Source organism: Macaca thibetana, chromosome 12 (genome assembly GCF_024542745.1).
Source record: "Macaca thibetana thibetana isolate TM-01 chromosome 12, ASM2454274v1, whole genome shotgun sequence".
NCBI lineage: Eukaryota > Metazoa > Chordata > Mammalia > Primates > Cercopithecidae > Macaca > Macaca thibetana.
The window spans coordinates 72,034,526-72,055,353 of NC_065589.1; the positions used below are offsets into that span (position 1 = coordinate 72,034,526).

The window sequence follows — 20,828 nt, forward strand, 5'->3', positions numbered from 1 at the left end:
TGAGCTCAAGTGATCTGCCTGCCTCAGCCTCCCAAAGTGCTAGGATTACAGGTGTGCACCACCATAATGATTTTATAGATGAGGAGCTTCAGAGCCTGTGACAGTGGATCGAGTCTCCTTCAGCTTAATCAGGGTACTGAGCATCACCTAAAGTCAGCCAATAGAAAGCAAATGGGCTATGGGCAACCCAAGGAACTATAATTAGAAACATCTCTGTATGAAACACAAACTAGAGGAAAATTTTGTTCAAATTCTCCATGGAGAATATTTTTATTTATTTATGTTCTTCTTGCATACTCTAAAACGCACAGTGTGAATTGCCCTTCTTCAAAAACAGTTGTGAGCCTGGTCACTTTATCTGAGGTCTTCAGAAGGTCTTCGGAAATGTTGCCTTAGGTTTCAGCTAAGCGAGTCACAGAGATTGGTCATCAGCTACTACAAAATTACAGGAGATCTAGTTATTATCCAACAATTACTAGAAAAGCATTGAGAACACCAGACGTACAGCCAGACAGAGAGGGTAAGAGAAGAGCAGATGCTATTTAAGTAACAGGATTTCCATATATATGACTCTATGAACAATCTTAGAATTCTTTTACAGACAGTAAAATGCTTAAATCATTATTTTAAGGGCACTCTAATATAAATACAAGTCTCACTAATTTTAATCTTTTCTCTTTGGCTCACAAATGCACGAAAATACCATAAACGTTTTCAGAACTTACTTCATTAATATATAAATAAGATACATTACAAATGAGAAGAAAATACAAGACACCTCTTTAACATGGTACATCTCTGAATATAAATAAGCAAATATTTCATTGACCTACAATTAAACAATCATTGAAATCATGACACATAATCTCCCCCTCCCGCCACCAAGGTCAGACAACAGTAATTTACACAATCTACACAAATTAATCCCTAAAAATACAGCCATAGTACAACAATGACTCTGCTACTATTTTCCCTTAACAGAATGCTAATGGGGAGGGTGTGACTTGTCATCTGGTGGTGGTTTTTCTCATCCATCAGCACTTCAGGTGGAGAAACGCTGACAGTGAGGTCGATTCTCACCAACAGCATTTCCCTTGGCCCCTAGGACATGGCGTTTTGAAAAACAGCTTTCCTGGAGTTATTGGACAAGCTGGTTGGCAGCATGTTTAGCTCCTCGGTAACTGCTGAAGGTAAGGTGAATTCTCTTGGAGCGGGAAACATGCTGTGGTCTATTACTAAGCCACACTCACTATACATGTATATATAGAGAGAGGTATGTATAACTGTACATATATACTGTTCCTAATGTGCAACTTTTTTAAAAAGAACACTATTTCCTGCTAACTAAACAAACAAGCTTTAAGTAATGTTTTAACAATATTCTTCAAGATATTATGTTTTCCCTCAATGAAATGGCCTATGTGTTTCAGCAACATAAAGAGGTTTGTTCTGGAGTGCCAGAGGGAAAAGGCATTCCCAGAAACTCATGTTCTGCGAAGGGTGATTACAGATCCTGGCCCAGTCTTTCTATCTCCTCAATGAGGAAGTCAATGTCAGACTGGGTAGCGGCTGGGTTAGAGATGACCATCCGGAAGAAGTTGGCCTTGTCCCCCTGGGGCTGGTAGCCAACCATGGTCGTGCCTGACTCCATCATCAGGGCTTTGATTTTTGGAGCCACCTTGTGATGGAAAACACAAAACAAAACTCAAGATTGATATTAATACCCTCTCTTTTTAACAATTGGACCCAACTTGCATTTTACTATTTGTGTTTACAATGACATAAAAGCAAAGAAATATTTCATATCCAGGAATCTTTGGGGGCTAATATCAAATGACTACCTGGTCACGGGTTCCCTCAGAAAGTACCGTGCAACTGAATTTTGAAAGTCAGTCATGGAACAATGATAGTAAAATAAAAAATGAAGACAAAACCAAAAAACTCTTATAGACAACACCACAGATTCAGGGTTTTGCATAACTCAGAGCCCAGGATACTGCCTGGCACATAGATTGTGTTTAACAAATATTTGTTAAATGGTTGGATGGATTAAATTTTATATAAATTAAATATAATCTTAAGAACCCTGGATAAGATATAAACTGGATATAGAAAACAGAATGAATCAGCATTACAGTTTGCTTGAACTTAAAAGGTTATTGTAACAGACACAGTTTAATCTAGAACGTCCCTAGGAATATGCACATTATTCCCTTATCCTGCGTAGGGCTCCTTTAATGAAGAACATCAACCAAGGACAAGGAGACAAGATGCATCCTTTAAAAGTTCCTGTGGTAACCACAGTAAGGGGGTGATGCAGGCTCAAGAGGAATATAACAAGATGGCTCTCCACCACCCCATTACTAGAAACCCATGCCAAGGCTTTATTTTTTATATTTCCCCCACTAGAAAGGCACATTGGAATGAGGATGTCCTGACCAGCCAGAGAAATTGCAGAGGATTAGATGAAACAAAAAGCAAGTCTATACCTTGTGTAGCTTTTCCCGTCGTTGAGGGCTGTCTGGCACACCCCTGAGGCTTTGTGGAATATACCAAAAACAGACGTTTGTGTGCTCAGGCTGCAGAGATTTTAACAGACAAACAAACAAAGAAAATTATGATAACTTGAGAGAAAACTGTTCCCAAACCGATATGCATCCTTGGTGGAAGTCTCTTAGACCAAAGAAAGAGGTTGAATGTTCATCTCAAAGGCAATGTTACTTCCACACTAGGGAGAACAATGCCTCATTTATCCAACCATATCTGGCAAGAGAGCTGTTCCCTACAACCAATTTTCTAGGTAACTAAGGTTACCAACTTTAAACATTAAAATGTTACAAATAATTACATTTGGGCAATTTTTTTAAAAAGGTATCCATCTGTCCATCTTGTCATATAGAAGATACTTGAAACATAGTTTATGGATGCTGAATATTTTATTTAGTTTATTATATTGATACTGAATCTTTTCTTGATGAATCAGGACTATCATAATAAACATTAAGACTGGTTATATCAATTAATAGAATTGCTCCTAAAAAAAAACCCAAAAGACTGGTTCTACAGCATAAGGTAAGGCCTGCTGAGATGCCTCAAACTGTTTAGTGTCCCTCCTGTAAAGATTCCGTGCTTTTTGAGTTCTGTGTCTTCTTGCTATAGTTTTAAAGTTTTCTTCCTAGTTGCTGTTTGCCATTACTGTGCCTGTCTCTAATTGATTTGAGATATCACATTTGTTGTTTTTAATCTGCTATTAAGAGTGTTTAAAGTAGTATGTAAATGATCAGAGCAGTGTCATTGATTTTAAACTGCCCGGGGCTCTTTTTTGTTCATTTGATGATTCACATGTGTTCCTAGTAGTTTAGGTTGCCTGATAAATAGAATAATGTTGACTGTAGGCAGTGTTATATTATACTGGCTTATAAGTGGATTTTCTTTTATTCAACACTGGCTCCTATTCCATCTTTCTTTATTCAAGTGTGAGCTCCATTGGGTCAAAGAAAGTATCTGTTTTGTTCAATACTCTAGAATCTAGGTCCTAGCAGGAGGCCTGACACATAGTGGATACTCAGTAAACTCTGACAGATACTTTACTGTGTGCAGTATGCACATGAACTCAGGGCAAAGACCATTTTATCTTGCTCTCCTCCTTATGAATCTATGTTAAGTAGAACCTCATTTTAGAACAAGTCTTGGGAGGTAAGAATATACCCACCCTATAAGCTTCTTGGAAATGAAAACCACTTTATCATTTTTTAAAATTTCTAAGTTATATATTTTTTTCTTATAGAGACAGGGTCTTGCTATGTTGCCCAGGCTGGTTTTGAACTCCTGGACTCAAGCAATCTTCCTGCCTTGGCCTCCCAAAATGCTGGGATTACAGGTGTGAGCCACCATGCCCAGCCTGAAAAACACTTTGTCATAAAGGTTCAACACAAAACAAACTCAAGAATGATGAAGGATTCAGACCTGTCAAGGAAAGACCTCTTGTCTGCCCAAAGCTGGCCAAGAACAACACAGTTTTAAACGACATAAAGGAAAAAGTTGTCCCAGTGCTACCAGAAGAAAAGTTCACAGACATGGTAGGAATTAAAGAGAGGAATTAAGAGTGTATAAGAATAAAAATTTTGAAGCAGTTTCTGACAATATGGGAAAATCCAGCTTCAGGAGCTTCCCTCAATACCTTTTCTGGAAATACTGTGTACCTGGTCCAGGATGACTACCTACCTCACCATCGAAAACCATCTCAAATTCTTCTCTGTTTTTAATCTTGGCATAGAGGTATTCAGCCAGTTCTAGGCATTTGTTGATCTGGTTTTCAAATCCCACTGTGCCCTGTTTTAAAGAGAAAAGTCATGTTTGTGGTTGCGTTTCCCTGTGATGAGCATTTGAGAAGGCTAGGCCGTCCCTGTCTATGGGAAATATACAAAAAAGTATTTTTGGAGATGGTTAGGAAGAACAATCTAATCAAATATGTACAGCTTTTTCACAGATGTGCATGGAATAAATGATGTGTGCCCACTTCCTCTTTGAAAGGCACTCCGGTCTTTGGGTAGTTATTCTCAACTGGACCTATGCCTGATTCTGGTTTGCTTTAGGATGGTGCTACTCAAAGTGTCATCTATGAACTGAGGCCACTCCACAACTGTAACCGATCTACAATCAAATGAGTGTAGAAATTGAGATTAAGCACAGGAAACTTTTATAGCAATTGGACAAAGGGATTTTGTCTATTGACTCTAATAAAAAATAGTGGCTTGTTCCTTGTATGTTTTTAAACTTCATTTTTTCTAACAATTCATCTTTAGGGTACTGGTCCATGATAGGTGAAAAAAAAAAAAAAAACTGGTTCTTCAGCATAGAAACTTCAAAAGATACTGCTGTAGAACTCATCTTCCCCAGCAGTAAGTCCTTGTGAAACATGTCCCATGCCCTGTCAGGCAGGCTACCTTCCACATAACAGTGTTATACCTTTTAGGTGACAGGCAGACAGGCAGATGGGGAAGCCATTGGTCTCAGTATATGCCCCGAGATTGCAATAGTTACAACTATTGACAAACTGATTGAGCATGAGTTTCAAAAGCCAGCACAGCTGATTAATAACAGCAGTATGAGGGTTGTTGAGTGGGTCGGTGTTAACAAGGAGAGCAGATGCACAAGGCTGGCTGTGGATTGCTAATGGGCCTGAGCGAAGTCCAGCACTGACAAAGCATCAGCCTCTCCAGGTAGTGTCACTGCTGACCGTACACCCTAGTCAGTCCACTTAGGAATGAAGCCTGCACCAGGGTCCTATTTCAGCAACCAATCACTATGGAAAAAACCTCCAGCAGATGGTTCAAGAGGTTATTGTTAGAAATGAAAAAGAAGACACAAATTACTGAAACAGGCTATGTGATCATTATATTTCAAAATGACAGGACTCCTTTTTTTGTTGTTGCTATTTATGGTTTTTTTTTTTTTTGGTTTGGTGTTTTTTTTTTTTTTTTTTTTTTTTTTTGAGATGGGGTCTCACTCTGTTGCCCAGGCTGGAGTGCAGTGACATGATCTCGGCTTACTGCAATCTCTGCCTCCTGGGCTCAAGTGATCCTCCCACCTCAGCCTCCTAAGTAGCTGGGACCACAGGCATGCACCATCACACCTGACTAACTTTTGTATTTTTTGTAGAGATGGAGTCTCACTTTGTTGTCCAGATGGGTCTTGAACTCCTGAGCTCAAATGATCTTTGCCTGCCTTCGTCTCCCAAAGTGCTGGGATTACGTGCATGAGCCACCGTGCTCAGCCTATGGCTATTTATATGTTCACAATTCCTATGATTACTTTGTAATAGAAATCAAATTCAGACTATTTCTATATTAAGTCAAAACAGAGCTGGGTGTGGTGGCTCACGCCTATAATCCCAGCACTTTGGGAGGCCGAGGCAGGTGGATCACTTGAGGTCAGGAGTTCAAGTCTAGCCTGGCCAACATGGTGAAGCCCTGTCTCTAGTAAAAATATAAAATTAGCCAGGCATGGTGGCGCATGACTGTAATCTCGGCTACTTGGAAGGCTGAGGCAGGAGAATTGCTTGAATCTGGGAGATGGAGGCTGCAGGGAGCAGAGATCGAGCCTCTGAACTCTAGCCTGGGCAACAAGAACAAAACTCTGTCTCAAAAAAAAAAGACAAAATGACTTACTGAGGAAAAACTAATAATCTACCAAATTTTTCCTACAGAAGAAATATTTGACTAGAAATTTTGCTGGAAAATCTTGTTGTTTGAGTGTTAGATTCAATCTTAAACATAGAAATTATTAAAATTAATTTACAATAAACAAAAACAAGGTATATAATATAAAACTATGAAATCAAAATTTCTTTTACTTGATTGCATACAAATACTTTTGAAACAAATAGTCAAATGGTAATCCTCGCCCTCACTCATATTTTGGGAGAAATTCCAATAGTTAGCTTTTTTCCTTAGGTACAGAAATGAAACCCAAAAGGTTGATGAATGCAGACACAGCATGCTACCATCTAACAGTAGGATTTTTCACAATAACGTATACATTTTCCAGAATAGCGTATTAAGTACAAACAATAGGAAAGGTATTATTGAAGTAGAAGTTAAAACTGTCGTACATATCCCATGATGAGAAGCCTCATAAAAGACTTCAAGGGGTCGGGCGTGGTGGCTCACGCCTGTAATCCCAACACTTTGGGAGGCCGAGGCGGGTAGATCATGAGGTCAGGAGATCGAGACCATCCTGGCTAACACGGTGAAACCCCATCTCTACTAAAAATATTTTTTTAAAAAATTAACCGGGCGTGGTGGCTGGCGCCTGTAGTCCCAGCTACTCGGGAGGCTGAGGCAGGAGAATGGCGTGAACCCGGGAGGCGGAGCTTGCAGTGAACCAAGATCACACCACTGCACTCCAGCCTGGGTGAGAGCGAGACTCTGTCTCAAAAAAAAAAAAAAAAAAGAAAAGAAAAAAGAAAGAAAGAATTCAAGGTTCTACTCAGAATAATGCAGTAATTTTATTTTTTTAATCTCTTTCTCTACGCCTGCACTAAATAATTCCATCATCCCCAAGGATTGCTGTGGAAATCCTTATCTTGGCATAAGTTTTAGTTGTTCTAAGAAGACTTCATAATAGTTCAAATTGAGGAGACTGAACGAAAGGAGAGAGAATTTCACATAAGGAATAATTTCATTCACAAAGAAAACACAGTTAATTCAATTATCTAGATATTGATTCCACATATAGTGAATTATCTGTGATATATCTTTGCCCCTCTTTTGCCAGCCAGTCTCTGCAAATTACGTTTCTGCTCTATTTTCTGAATTATTCCCTTCATACCTTTGCTTTCCACATCAGCCAGAACTTGAAGATATCCACGTGGCGGCCACACTGAATTGCCTTGTCCCCGGTGTCGTAGGAGACATCATACTGCTTGTCTGGTTGGAAGAGGTATCCTGCACACATCTGGTTGCATCCTTGGAGTATACCCTATCATGCAAATCAAGATGGGTGCATCTGCATTTATAGATCAGAGATGTGGGTGGCTTTAAAACCAGGCTGGCTTGGAAGGAGAGGCTTGGGGACATATGCAATCTTTCTTCTGATGTCTTTATGAGGCCTTATGCTTGTTCTGATGACCTTTTCTAAAATCACTCTTGGAAAACTTGCCATCCCTTTTTCTCTGACTCTCTGATTAGAAAGTGATTTTTCCATCTCAGATGCCATCCCTCTAAGGGGAAATGTGTGTGGATGTCTGGGATTGTTTCAAGATTGGGAAGTGCTATGGCATTCGGGGGTCGGGGTTAGAGATAGAAACTTCCTCAGTGGGTGGGATAGTTTCATGCTGTGAAGAATTTTTCTCTCCAAAAGCACTCTGGCAAAAGTCTTCCAACCTTTCCAGGACCTGCTATGACATGAACATGGATTCCGTGTATGAGTGGACTAAAGAGGCTGTGCAGATTCTGGCTCCTACAGGCTGGAGGCAGACTTTTTGGAATTCTTCTGTGTGCACAAGTTTTACGGGAGCAACAATGCCTTGGAGGGCAGGGCCCTATTATTAGGCATGTGAAGAAGGGAATATGAGGCTCAACCATTTACAGCAGCTTTTGGGGCAACATTCCTTATGGCCCTAAGTTGGTATTTGTAGTTGTTGTTCTGTCTCATTTATTTCAGTTCTTGGGACCACACATGCATGCTAAGAACTCTGAGTATGCTCCAGTGAGTGCTTTTAGTCCTCACTGAGGACAAAACTGATTGGATGCCTCACCTAACTGCTCTCACTTTTTTTGTACAAATATGAAGGTATACTCAATTAAATAATTCCCTTAAAGGTTCAGTTGCTGACAGACCCTGAGTACTGATCAAGGAAGAAGTGCAGTAGCCAGCAAGAGCCAAGAGAAGAAACCAGGTTAGCTGCAAGGGCAGGAAAGGACAGCAGCAGCAGTCTCTCAATGGGGCTGCCAATCTCATGAGTCAGCCAACAAGTACTGCAAAGAGACCCCACGTGTGTCTCTTTTCGTGCTTTCTAAAGAATGTATGGGCTCCAGCATAGTTTTGGAGGGAGTACAGACCTTTTCTTTGACGAGAATGGCAGAGCACTGCAACAGCACACCCATCATCTTGTGAGGGTTCCAGGTGACTGAGTTGGCCCTGAAAGAAGCACATGAGACTTCAAGAAGGTGCAGGAGTCAGAAGGAGGCAACTGTTCTCTTGAGGAAACCACCACCCATCCCAATTCAAGTCAGTAAATATTATTCATGCCTATCCTCCTGAATTGACTAATCAAGTAGTAAACAAATGTTTTGCAGGCAGTCTCGAAGCATTACATTGCGGACTGCATCTTAGAGGTAACTGCTATTAACAATAGCTAACATTTATGAATAACTTATATGTCTTATTGTTTTGAGAGCTTTCAGGTATTATATCAATATGATATCATGGTTCAGAACTCAGGCTTTGGAGCCAAACTGTCTAAGTCTGAGTCCTGGCTCTGACATTTGTTAGCTTGGGCACATTATATAACTCTTATGTGCCTCAGTTTCTGTTAAATGGGAAGTGTGTACCTCACAGAATTGAATAAAGGACAAAATAACTTAAAAAATGTAAAATGCTTATAAGAGTGCCTGGCACACATAATTCTCACCACAACCCTATAATGTAGGTACAGTTATTATATTTTAGATGGGGAAGCTAACATGCAGAAAGGTTAAATATATTACCCAAAGTCACAGAGTTGGGAAGTGTTGGAGCCAGGATTCAAGTCCAAGGCCTCTAACTGCACAGCCATTGTTCATAACCATCCACTATACTGCTTCTCTCTAGGAGACACAGTGGCTTCTTTCTGCCTTTCTCATTTATAGGCTGGTGATGCTGACCTACCCACTTACCAGGCAGTATCAAGAGTGGTACCTAAAAGCAAGGCTCGACTGGACTAGTCTAGACTCTGACTGCCTAGCAGCATTATTTAAATGCTAAATGAGAGTGATTTTGCCAGTTTGGGCTGCAATGATAGCTTAACAAGCATGGTCTCCTAGCAACTGCATCATTCTGTCAGACATAATTAGATGGTTAAGGAGCACACTAGCTAGAGCATTACAGAAACAACTTAAGTCTAATGTATGATGATTAAAACATGGGTAACTTGCTTGATTGGTTTGCAGACTCCTTCTCAAAGGCCTGGCCCATAGCTAGGTGCTGCATTTTAATACCTGTGAAGGATCTTTTCCCCTAGATAGAGCAATTGGCTCAGAATCATCCTGCCTCTGCTCTCCCTAGAGCTAAACCCTTGCCGTGAACTTTCAACCTCTTCATCCTGCTTAGGTCCTTTAGTTAAAGGACCTAACAAAATAATTTAGTGCATATGTGCATTGTGTTTCAAGGCAAAGAGAGGAAGGTCTGAAGATCTTTTCCCTTCAGTGTATAATAAAACCTTTGTGAAAGAGACCTGTGAAAAATTCCAAGGAAAGTTAACTAAGTGCTTAGCTCACTAAAAAGCATCAGTGTGAGGTCATATTTAAATGGTAGTGAATTTAGTCAAATTTCTCGTTGCTATCATTTACCAAGTTGTTAAAAAATTATATTTAGGTCTCATAAAATGTCTTAAATGGTTTTCTGCATATCCTAAAGGTCTGAAGTAAGTGATTCTTTGCTGCTACAAAAGGAAAGTAATAAGACATAATATGAATTCAATTTCCTTTAGAAGACGTATGTGATTTAAAATGTTAGAAAAGAAAAAGTCTAGTGTGAAATGTTTTAAGTTTTCCTAGACTCAAAGACAGAAAATTAAAATTGTCTGGGAAATCTAAAGTTAAGTTGGCCTGGCTCATCCAGAGTTCTTTTTTTTTTTCTTTTTTTGAGACAGAGTCTCGTTCTGTCGCCCAGGCTGGAGTGCAGTGGCATGATCTCTGTTCACTGAAACCTCTGCCTCCCAGGTTCTAGTGATTCCCCAGCCTCAGCTTCCTGCGTAGCTAGAATTACAGGTGTGTACCACCACGCCTACTAATTTTTGTATTTTTAGTAGAGACAGGATTTCACCATGTTGGCCAGGCTGGTCCTGAACTCCTGACCTCAAGTGATCTGCCCTCCTTGGCCTACCAAAGTGCGGGGATTACAGGGTACTACACCTGGCCCAAATTTTTTACATTATCCTCTGAGTTACGAGGTTGTCCACTTGACAGAGCCGGTCTCACCCATGTTGACAATGGTCTTTCAAAACTGAGACAAAAGTTTGGGGAGGCACAGTAGAGGTAACAAAAGCCAGAGTCCTGGCTGTGGGAGGAGCCCTGGGCGTGCTCTCCCTGCCTGCTCCATGTTCACCTCTCCCTCCTTAGTCTGCTTCTACCTCTCCCACCTTGCTCCAGCCCCACTGGCCTCTTTGATGATCCTCCCACTTGCCAAGAACAGTCCTGCCTCAGGGCCTTTGCACTTGCCACTCGTACTGCCTAGAATACTCTTCCACATATACTTGTTTCCTGTCTCCCTTTATCGCAGTATCTGCTGATATGTTACCTCCTCAGAAAGGCCTCTGACTACCCTGTCTGAAACAGCATGCCTTGTCACTCACTGTTACCTAACCCTGTTTTGTTTTTCTTTACTATGAGACAGATTAAATATTTGTTATGAACATCTAGCCTACTGGAATGTAAACTTCAGGAGGGCAAATCTCTTAGTTGATAACACCTTTCATATACTGCCTTATTTTTCTGCATTTATCAGATATGCATTTTTATTAGAAAAGCACCATAGGTGGCTGGAAGACAGGTAACTGAATATTCACATCCACCCCTACCTGGCTCATGATGGGTGCTCAGTAAATATATGCGGAATGAATCAATGAATCATTGTGACTTTGTTATGGATCAACACTTAGGAGTCAGGTCAAAATCATATTTGGCCTAGAACATCCACTGAATTTGAACAGTTAAAAAAGAAAATAAGTTAGGAGCTGAGTGTCCTGCCCTTTCTGGAAGTAAGCTTAATGAGGAAGAAGAGGAAAGTGAACCAGTGGCCCTTCCTGTGCCCTTGGCAAACTCTGATGGCCTCCAATTCCCCTCACTGGTTAGTCTCTCTCTTCTCCTACCTGTGTACCTGCAATTGCCTCCGGTTACACTTATCACATTGTGTTCTAACTACTTGTTTACTTGTCTTTCTGATTGATTGATTGTTATTAGAGACAGGGTCTCACTATGTTGCCCAGGCTGGTCTCGAACTCTTGGGCTTAAACAGTCCTCTCACTTCAGCCTCCTAAAGTGTTGGGATTACAGGCGTGAGCCACCACACCTGGCGTGTCTTTCTCTCTTTCTAAATTGTGAATTCCTTCAGGACTCCTTTGACTGGGAAATAAATCATCCAATAAATGCTCAACAAATGCCTGCTGAACTAAAGTGAATTTAGACCGAAATACGATGCAGGGGATCAGGGCAAGGCAGTGCAGGCTGACATCAGAGCATGTCTGTTTGATGTGCTGGGTGGAAGGAGGCCTGGCGAGTTCTGGCCCATACCTTTCTATGCCATTGAGTTTATGGCGGTGCTTCCTGGACATGAGCAGCCCACCTCCCCAGGCAGCCTGTGGGGACAGAGAAAGGAGAGGAAGAGGGGAGCAGTGACATTTAAGAATCTAAAACTAGTCATTTTTCACTTCTAGTAAAACATGAGCAAGAAAGTACAAGGTGAAAAACATAAGTTTCTCTGAAAAGTTCAGCCCACACTGATTGTTCAGTCAGTTGTGATTCTTCATTGCTTGTCATTTCTTTTTCAAAGTTCCTCTGGAGTGTAGCTGCACAAGTGATACAGCTAGGCGAGGTCTGAGCCTGAGGAGCCTGAGGTGCCTGTTCTGCCAAGACCCAAAGGTCCAATGGCCTAATAGCCCAATGTGCTGTGGAAAGCCAACACAGTGAATCCCCCTCCGGGTGGCTCTGGAAGCTGCCCAAAAAACTGAGGCCTGCTGTCTGGTTCTTCCCAGAGCAGAATACTAACAGCTCCTGAAAAACTCAAAAAGCAGCAGTTCCTGCTGGGTTTGGAGGTCTCACAACAGCTTATATAACAAGAAGACATTTTTGTGGGTACCATGATGCATGTTTACTGAATAATTGGGATGCCACATGATACACAGCCTTTGTTAGTCATTAGTTCAGTGGCAAGGCAGATTATCCTACTAGCCAATTGTGTGAAGTTAAATCCCTAAGAAAATGTGCAGAGAAAGAAAAAAAAAATACACCCAGTCACACATGTGAAAACGCATCTTTTGCTATTGTGAATAGTGCCGCAATAAACATACGTGTGCATGTGTCTTTATAGCAGCATGATTTATAATCCTTTGGGTATATACCCAGTAATGGGATGGCTGGGTCATATGGTACATCTAGTTCTAGATCTTTGAGGAATCGCCATACTGTTTTCCATAATGGTTGAACTAGTTTACAATCCCACCAACAGTGTAAAAGTGTTCCTATTTCTCCACATCCTCTCCAGCACCTGTTGTTTCCTGACTTTTTAATGATTGCCATTCTAACTGGTGTGAGACGGTATCTCATTGTGGTTTTGATTTGCATTTCTCTGATGGCCAGTGATGACGAGCGTTTTTTCATGTGTCTGTTGGCTGTATGAATGTCTTCTTTTGAGAAATGTCTGTTCATATCCTTTGCCCACTTTTTGATGGGGTTGTTTGTTTTTTTCTTGTAAATTTGTTTGAGTTCTTTGTAGGTTCTGGATATTAGCCCTTTGTCAGATGAGTAGATTGCAAAAATTTTCTCCCATTCTGTAGGTTGCCTGTTCACTCTGATGGTAGTTTCTTTTGCTGTGCAGAAGCTCTTTAGTTTAATTAGATCCCATTTGTCAATTTTGGCTTTTGCTGCCGTTGCTTTTGGAATCAACCCAAATGTCCATCAGTGACAGACTGGATTAAGAAAATGTGGCACATATACACCATGGAATACTATGCAGCCATAAAAAAGGATGAGTTTGTGTCCCTTGTAGGGACATGGATGCAGCTGGAAACCATCATTCTTAGCAAACTATCACAAGAACAGAAAACCAAACACCGCATGTTCTCACTCATAGGTGGGAACTGAACAATGAGATCACTTGGACTCGGGAAGGGGAACATCACACACCGGGGCCTATCATGGGGAGGGGGGAGGGGGGAAGGATTGCATTGGGAGTTATACCTGATGTAAATGACGAGTTGATGGGTGCTGACGAGTTGATGGGTGCAGCACACCAACATGGCACAAATATACATATGTAACAAACCTGCACGTTATGCACATGTACCCTAGAACTTAAAGTATAATAATAATAATAAAAAAAAAAAAAAAAAAAATGCATCTTTTGTGTTTCTGGGAAAATTTGGGATTAAGTCTCTTAGTTGACAATGCCTTTCATATACTGCCTTATTTTTCTGAAATGTAGCAGATATTCTTTTTTTTTTTTTTCTTTTAGGACAGTTTCGCTCGTTCGCCCAGGCTGGAGTGATGTGGCATGATCCCAGCTCACTGCAACCTCCGTCTCCAGGTTCAAGCGATTCTCCTGTGTCAGCCTCCAGAGTGGCTGGGATTATAGGCGCCCACCACCATACCCAGCTAATTTTTGTATTTTTAGTAGAGATAGGTTTTACCCACGTTGGCCAGGCTGGTCTCAAACCCCTGACCTCAGGTGATCCACCCGCCTCGGCCTCCCAAAGTGCTGGCATTACGGGCGTGAGCCACAGAGCCCGGCCAGATATATTCTTTTTAAGAGACGTGTCATAGATGGCTGGACTGAAGGCAGGTAGCTGAGGGTTCACATTCATGGCCACTTTCTGTATGTTGTATCTTCTATTTTTTCACTCTGAAATCATTTGTAGCCATTTGTCCCAACAAAGCTACCTGGGAAGGCAATGAGACCATATTCTAGGATGAAACACAGAAGACAGCAATCGACTAGTAAGGAACTGGATGAGTCCCAGAGGATGTTCCATGTCTGTGGTGTGTACCAGTTGTGAATGGCTGGCTAGAGTCCAGACAAGAACTGGAACTAATGTGGTGTGGAGAGAGGGCTGGCTAGGGCGTGGAGAGAAGCTTGAGGCAAATCATAAAAAAGAGCTGCCTCTATCCCCGACATGGACTGGCCTCTCTGAGTTATAGCACTTACATCTACATGCAGCCAAAGGTTGTATTTCTCACATATATCTGCAATCTCTTGTATCGGATCAAAAGCTCCATAAACAGTTGTGCCAGCAGTTGCATTGACATAAAAGGGAACATATCCCTACAAGGTAAGACAGATACAGACTGATTAGTGTTTTTAACCTTTCTCATTTGCTGATTTCCACAGGAAGCAGAATTGTATAACATTTATTTCTAACAGTAATTGGCAAAGCTTATGTGTTACCAGATACTACGTCTAGTAGTGTTTTGTTGGCTCATTCACTCATTCATTCATTTATTCAACAAATATTTTTTGAGTGCCTTTTATGTGCCAGGCCCTGCCACAGATACTAGGGACTCTGCAGTGAGCACAAGAGATAAAGAATTCTGTCATTGCGGAGTTTACATTTTAGTGGCAGGTGACAGATAATAAGCTAAATTAAATAAGCAAAATATACAATATGTTTGATAACAATAATTTCTATGGCAAAAAATAAGGCAGGAAAGAGTAATAGTAAGTGTTTGGAATGATGGTCAGGTAGTTCTGAATATATTGGAATGATGGTCAGGTAGTTCTGAATAGCATCATTCTTTTAAGAGGTTATGTTGTTTTAAGTGTATTGATACAATAATTATACTGAAACATTGTGGGGTTTGATTGTTTAAAAAAGGTCTATACACTGTGAAAGCTGATACACTCACTAACAGTGGACATGGTGAAATGTTGACATAAATAAAAAATAAATGAAGGAGTAGAGTAATAGATCTAAGACAAATTTGGGGAAATCTGTGAATCTTAAGCTTTTCTTTTTTCCCGAGACAGGTTCTTGTTCTGTCACCTAGGCTGGAGTGCACTGGCACGATCATGGGCTCACTTTAGCCTCTACCTCTCCAACTCAAGCAATCCTCCCACCTCACCCTTCTGAGTGGCTGGGACTATAGGCGTGGACCACCACACCTGGCTATTTTTAAAAATTTTTTGTAGAGATGTGGGTCACCCTGTGTTGCCCAGGCTGGTCTTGAATTACTAGGCTCAAGGGATACTCCTGCCTCAGCCTCCCAAAGTGCTGGGATTACAGACGTAACCCCCTATGCCAGCCCTGCCTCTTAGGCTTTTGTGAAGCTCAGCTCCACCTCTGTTCCTTGCTCAGTCTTTACAACACTTAGACCCACCTCCTGTGCCAAGACCCCAGCAAATAACTACAATTAGAGAAGGAGGTATAAGAATGTAACCAAAACAACCATGTGTTGGTAAGTGGCCTGACAGCTACCTGGCACTGACTTGTGGATACATCTGTTCTATGAGTTTTTTGTTTAATAGAGTTTGTTGAGGCTGGATTTGCCAAGTACCATGGGCCATCTGCCAGGGCATGGAAGCACTTTGCTAAACAGAATCCTAAGCTAAAATGGCATTTGTTAAAATGAGATAATACCCAAAAAGTAGTAAATAAAAATTTCAATTAGGCTATATCTTCATGATGCTCAGGGAGTTGATTTATTGAAGAACATCAAACCAATCAGTTGGCACCATGACGACAGGACAAATAGTTTAATGACCGAATTTTTCATTGTTTAAAAAATCCCTGATATTGTGTAGACACAGCTTTAAAACCAAATTATTTTACAAGTTGGAAATAAGCAAATATCTAAGAACAGAGTTTTAGAAGCACAAGAAAATTGTCTCATATTATCAAGGACTTTTTTGTCTAGAGCAGAAAGAAGGTATTTTTAAACTAGGGTTTAGATGCACCACAGAGTACATACCTTCTGTTTGGCTTCAAGAATTTTTGCCTCAAAATCAGCTGGAATTATTTTCCCCCTATAATTATTGGAAAAGGAGGGAAATTAAAATGAAGAATCAATGAGATTGCACATGAAAAAAACTTTAGCAGCAGCAAAAAGCATTTAATCGGATATTTTCAACAGACCATTAGCAGCTTGGCACACTGTACTGAGCCAGTCTTTAAGCACAATAAAACAAATTTAACAGATGAACACATTTAATACATCAAGAACCTAATATTCACTTTCCCTGCCTACCTTTCATTGCACTTTATCAAAATCACATTGTCAGTTCCAAAGCCAAGTGCAGCCCCAGCTTTCTTTATGGAATAGTGACTCTGCAACAAACAGAGGCTCGAGGTTAGAAGTTGGAGAGTCCCCTGAAAAACACCTCTATCCATGAGAAAGCATCCCCGACTCACGTGTTCTGAGGTGAAGAGTACCAGTTTGGGCACAGCCGCCATGCCCTTTGTCTTAACTTCCGGGAAGTACTTGTAGCGAGCAGCCATGATGCTGTACATGTTGGATATGGCGCCCCCTGTCAGCAAGCGGACATATTGGGAGGTGTTGAGGCTCTTTCATTACTGTTTCTAAAAACGAACGCTGAGCTGGTGTCTCAAGAGACAAGGGAGGTCAGGAAGCGGAAGGATAATATCCTGATAGGTTTTGCTGGCTTCCCTATTGCTGGGGCTTCCCACTGGACCCTTTACCCTAGGAATACAAGTAGTCACACTTATTACCAAAGCTATCTAGGCAGTTTGGCTGGAGGTGATTCATGTACTTCAGTGTCCTTTCCACCTGAAGTCTAGACAGAAATATAAGAGGTAGCTGCATCAGTGGCTGCAAAGGGATAGGTGAGTTATATCCTTCCTGCTTTACTTTCTGCTCAGTCTATTTACTGAACAAAGATGAATCTGTTCCCTGAGTTCAGAAAGACAGAGAAAGAAAGAGTAATGGAGCCTACAGAAAGAAACAATGATATTTCTTGGTTACCTGCCTAGGTGCTCTCTTCAGCCCAACTGTTACTGAGTCATTTAGGATAACTCTAAGTTTATTAAAATAAGAACAAACTCATGTTTACCTAAATAAAGACACAAGGAGAACTGACATAACTATGTATGTTTGGCCAACACAAACTAGTTAGTTTTACATTAATTATCTGACAATTAAACTTAGGCAAATTTTGGCCTGCTTGAATTACATTAGATAACTGCAATTCTTATGTATTCTTTTCCCCTTGTACACAGTCACACTGTCTCTGACACCATCAGAATACCTATCCTTGTTTTAAAAATTCTTATTTTATCTACTTCAAGCTAGAGATTCAAAGTAGATATACTATTTTGACTGAAATAAATCAATTAATTAATAATCTTGATTCACTGATCCCCAGCATAATCGAACTGCTGTTGACACAATGGAGTTGTTTAATAGTGAGACCTTGTTTCTAGAAAAGAAATTTTAAAACAGCTGGGCATGGTGGCACATGCCTATAGTCCCAGCTACTTGAGAAGCTGAAGCAGGAGGATTGCTTGAGCCCAGGAGTTCGAGGCTGCAGTGAGCTAAGATCACACCACTGCACTCTAGCCTGGATGACAGAATGAGATCCTGTCTCAAAAAAAAAAAAAAAAAAAAAGCGGGGGGGGGATTCTTTAGCATGATCTAGACACAGCCTTTGTCAGTTTTTATGGATTTATGCATAGGCTTTGTTAGTTAATTCATACAGAATGTAGCATTTTTGCTAGTCTTCATCTTGAAAAAAATAGCAAGTCGGAGTATCCAAAAAAATTTTAAGGCATTATTCTTCTACAAACCTACTTCATATTTTGTAATCTTGAGAATCCCAAACCTTGAGAAGAGGAAGAGAAGAGAAACCTACCAGGAGAAAATATCCCATCACCATCTTTACTTGACCATCCAACTATCTCTCTCATCTTCTTAAGTGTTATTTGTTCCATGAGGACAAACACTGGTGCAATTTCATATGTAAACCTGGAAAGGTGGTAAGAAAAAAGATGAAAGAAAATAAAGAAGTCAAACCATTTATTTTAGGAACACAGAGGATTGGTTTAATATTTGTAGTTGGGTTCTTAAAAAAAAAAATGCTGTTCAAAACCACTAACACGATTCATTTCCTGGAAATGCATTAAGTTGCCAATCATAAAATGTCAGAAACCAGCCTGGGTTACTGAGAGAGGTGGTGGAAGTGCCAGCCCTGTGATACTTCACCAACAAAATAGATTCTAATCTGAATGAAATGTCTTAGGCATGGTCCACCCAGAGTAATAGAAGGAAAGAAAATGACTTTTCTGAGTCCCTTTTACCTCTAAGATTGTAGGACAATGCAAATGTTAATTGAAAAAAGCATTCCAAGTTCTACGTAAAATTGGTTTACAATTTGTTTTTTAAAAAAACTGACTGCCAGTTGCACACTTGTAGAATATATAAAAGCCAGAGCCAAAGTCTATCTTTTAAAAATAATGTAAACATCTGAAAGCTAACTGTGAAGATAATTGGAAATATTGACCCAGGTTTTAAAGATCTCAATTTAATTATCTACACGGTTTTTCTACTAATAATCCTCAAGGACAGCTATGTTTCTATAATTCTCTGAAGTCAATATCTGTCAAGAATAATTCTAAGTGATGATTTTCTAATTACAAATTATAAATAACAAGAAGACGGTCAACTGGCATACACAGCTAGCTGTGGGCATCAGATATCTTGGCAGGTTACATTTGTCTTCTAACAAACTGATTTAAAAGTAGCAAGCAATGCTCTTTTCAAAGCAATTCAACACAGAGGCATAGTCTGGTAGACTAATCATTGAAACAAGATCGTGAGATCAAACGTGGAGCCTAAGAAAAAATCAAGGAAGGTCTGTCTGCAGAAAATTAAGCCAGAAAACAAAAAGGTATTTACTAAGCTCTGAGGCTCTTTGTCTTTCTTGTTTTCGCTTGGCATTCTTTAGCATTAGAGTCTGTGGGCTGGGCTCAGATCATCCTCACTGAAAAGAGATGCCTAGACTGACTCAGCTAAGTGACATAGGGAAGCTTTATCGCTGGTTAGGGTGTTTGAGCCAAGTGCTAATGTTGAAGACTAATGGGAATTCTTGCTTGCTTAATGTGAGGAAAGGCTATTTGTAAGGATGAGATAACTATTGTTGTACATAAGACACAGGTGAAGCTACTAAGTTTTAATTGTGGATGAAAAAAGCAGTCGAATTAATCACATGGAGGTAAAAGAAGACAAAAAGATCCTGAAGGATCCTCAGATATGTTGGTGGAAGTATTTTATTTCCAAAAAGAATATGTCCATTTTCCTTGGGAGGCCCCTGGAAATTTAGGAGGAAGACCCTTGGAAACCATGTGTGCAGTTACCATCACCTCTGGAGGTCACAATCATGCTTTGGTTCTGCTCTGAGCCCCATCACCGTAGCAACCAACACTCCCTCATGTCTGATGGCCTGATAAAGGAAGAAGAAGAGAAGGATTCCTGGTTTAGCCTGTGCTGCCAAGTGTACCAAGAGGCAAACTCATGATGGGCTTTTAACCATTCTTGAACAAATGTGTTATTAATGGTTCCACTGGTTTTTGGAAATGTTGACATGACAAAAGTGTTTGCATGGCGAGGAGATATGGTGGCAGTGTATGTGCTAGAATCTCCAGTACTATATAAGAAAGCTCTCTGGGGTAAGGCAAGGAACAAGTGAAATCACATACCATAATATCAGAACCATATCAAAGATTGGATGAAAGTTGGCTTAGGGTCAAGTCAATGTTGGCCAGGCAGGAACCACATGGACACGGGAGAGGGAATGGGACTGAATATCAGGCATAGGTCCCACTCCATGCTTCAGATTTAAAACTAATTAGGCCCAAGGTTTGCATGAATTAGCCTCCCCAAGGACCAGGAACATGGCCATTACTCTCAGGATTAGGAGGAAGAGTCTAGAGAGTTTATCATGATCTCATCTATTCCAGGTTCCTTATCTATGTCAGGTACCTGATTCCTAAACTTTCTTTCAGTTCTATTCAACAAATACTTACTGAATGACTATTCTCTCGCCAGGTGACATCCTATGTACTAAGGAAACTAAGATATTAGAAGACACCATTCTCAACCTTGGGGAGGAAACCTACTAGGATGAATCTAGCATCTGGTTCTTGGCCTTAGCGGCATCCTGTTTGATAGTTCCCGCCTGAGTCCAAAGGACCAATTTTCCACTCTTTTCCTGACTCATGAGCTTAGTCTTGACACTCTCTCCTGAAAGCTGGCATATCAGTCCATGGCTGCTGATCCACAGCCAGGCCTGACAAATGGGCTGTCATGATGTTCTTCATTCCTGACACCTCTTCTGACCCTGCCGCCCCATCCTGGGCCATGTTTACAATCTGTGCAGTTGCACCCACAGCCTTAAAGAAGGCC

General features: G+C 40.7%; 1 protein-coding gene across 1 annotated transcript in view; it reads right to left on the reverse strand.

Moving 5' to 3' along the window:
- Positions 1-240: 240 nt before the first annotated feature.
- Positions 241-20,828, reverse strand: part of GAD1 (glutamate decarboxylase 1) — a 45,918-nt gene continuing 25,330 nt past the window's right edge. Inside the window, exons 7-17 of the mRNA XM_050751435.1 lie at positions 18,280-18,392; positions 16,823-16,938; positions 16,659-16,738; positions 16,383-16,437; positions 14,623-14,739; positions 11,994-12,058; positions 8,565-8,643; positions 7,333-7,482; positions 4,225-4,332; positions 2,490-2,579; positions 241-1,678 (exon numbers count right to left, since the gene is read on the reverse strand). Of these exons, the coding sequence (XP_050607392.1) occupies positions 1,505-1,678; positions 2,490-2,579; positions 4,225-4,332; positions 7,333-7,482; positions 8,565-8,643; positions 11,994-12,058; positions 14,623-14,739; positions 16,383-16,437; positions 16,659-16,738; positions 16,823-16,938; positions 18,280-18,392 (1,147 nt within the window). The 3' untranslated portion in view covers positions 241-1,504. The remainder of the gene's footprint in view (positions 1,679-2,489; positions 2,580-4,224; positions 4,333-7,332; positions 7,483-8,564; positions 8,644-11,993; positions 12,059-14,622; positions 14,740-16,382; positions 16,438-16,658; positions 16,739-16,822; positions 16,939-18,279; positions 18,393-20,828) is intronic.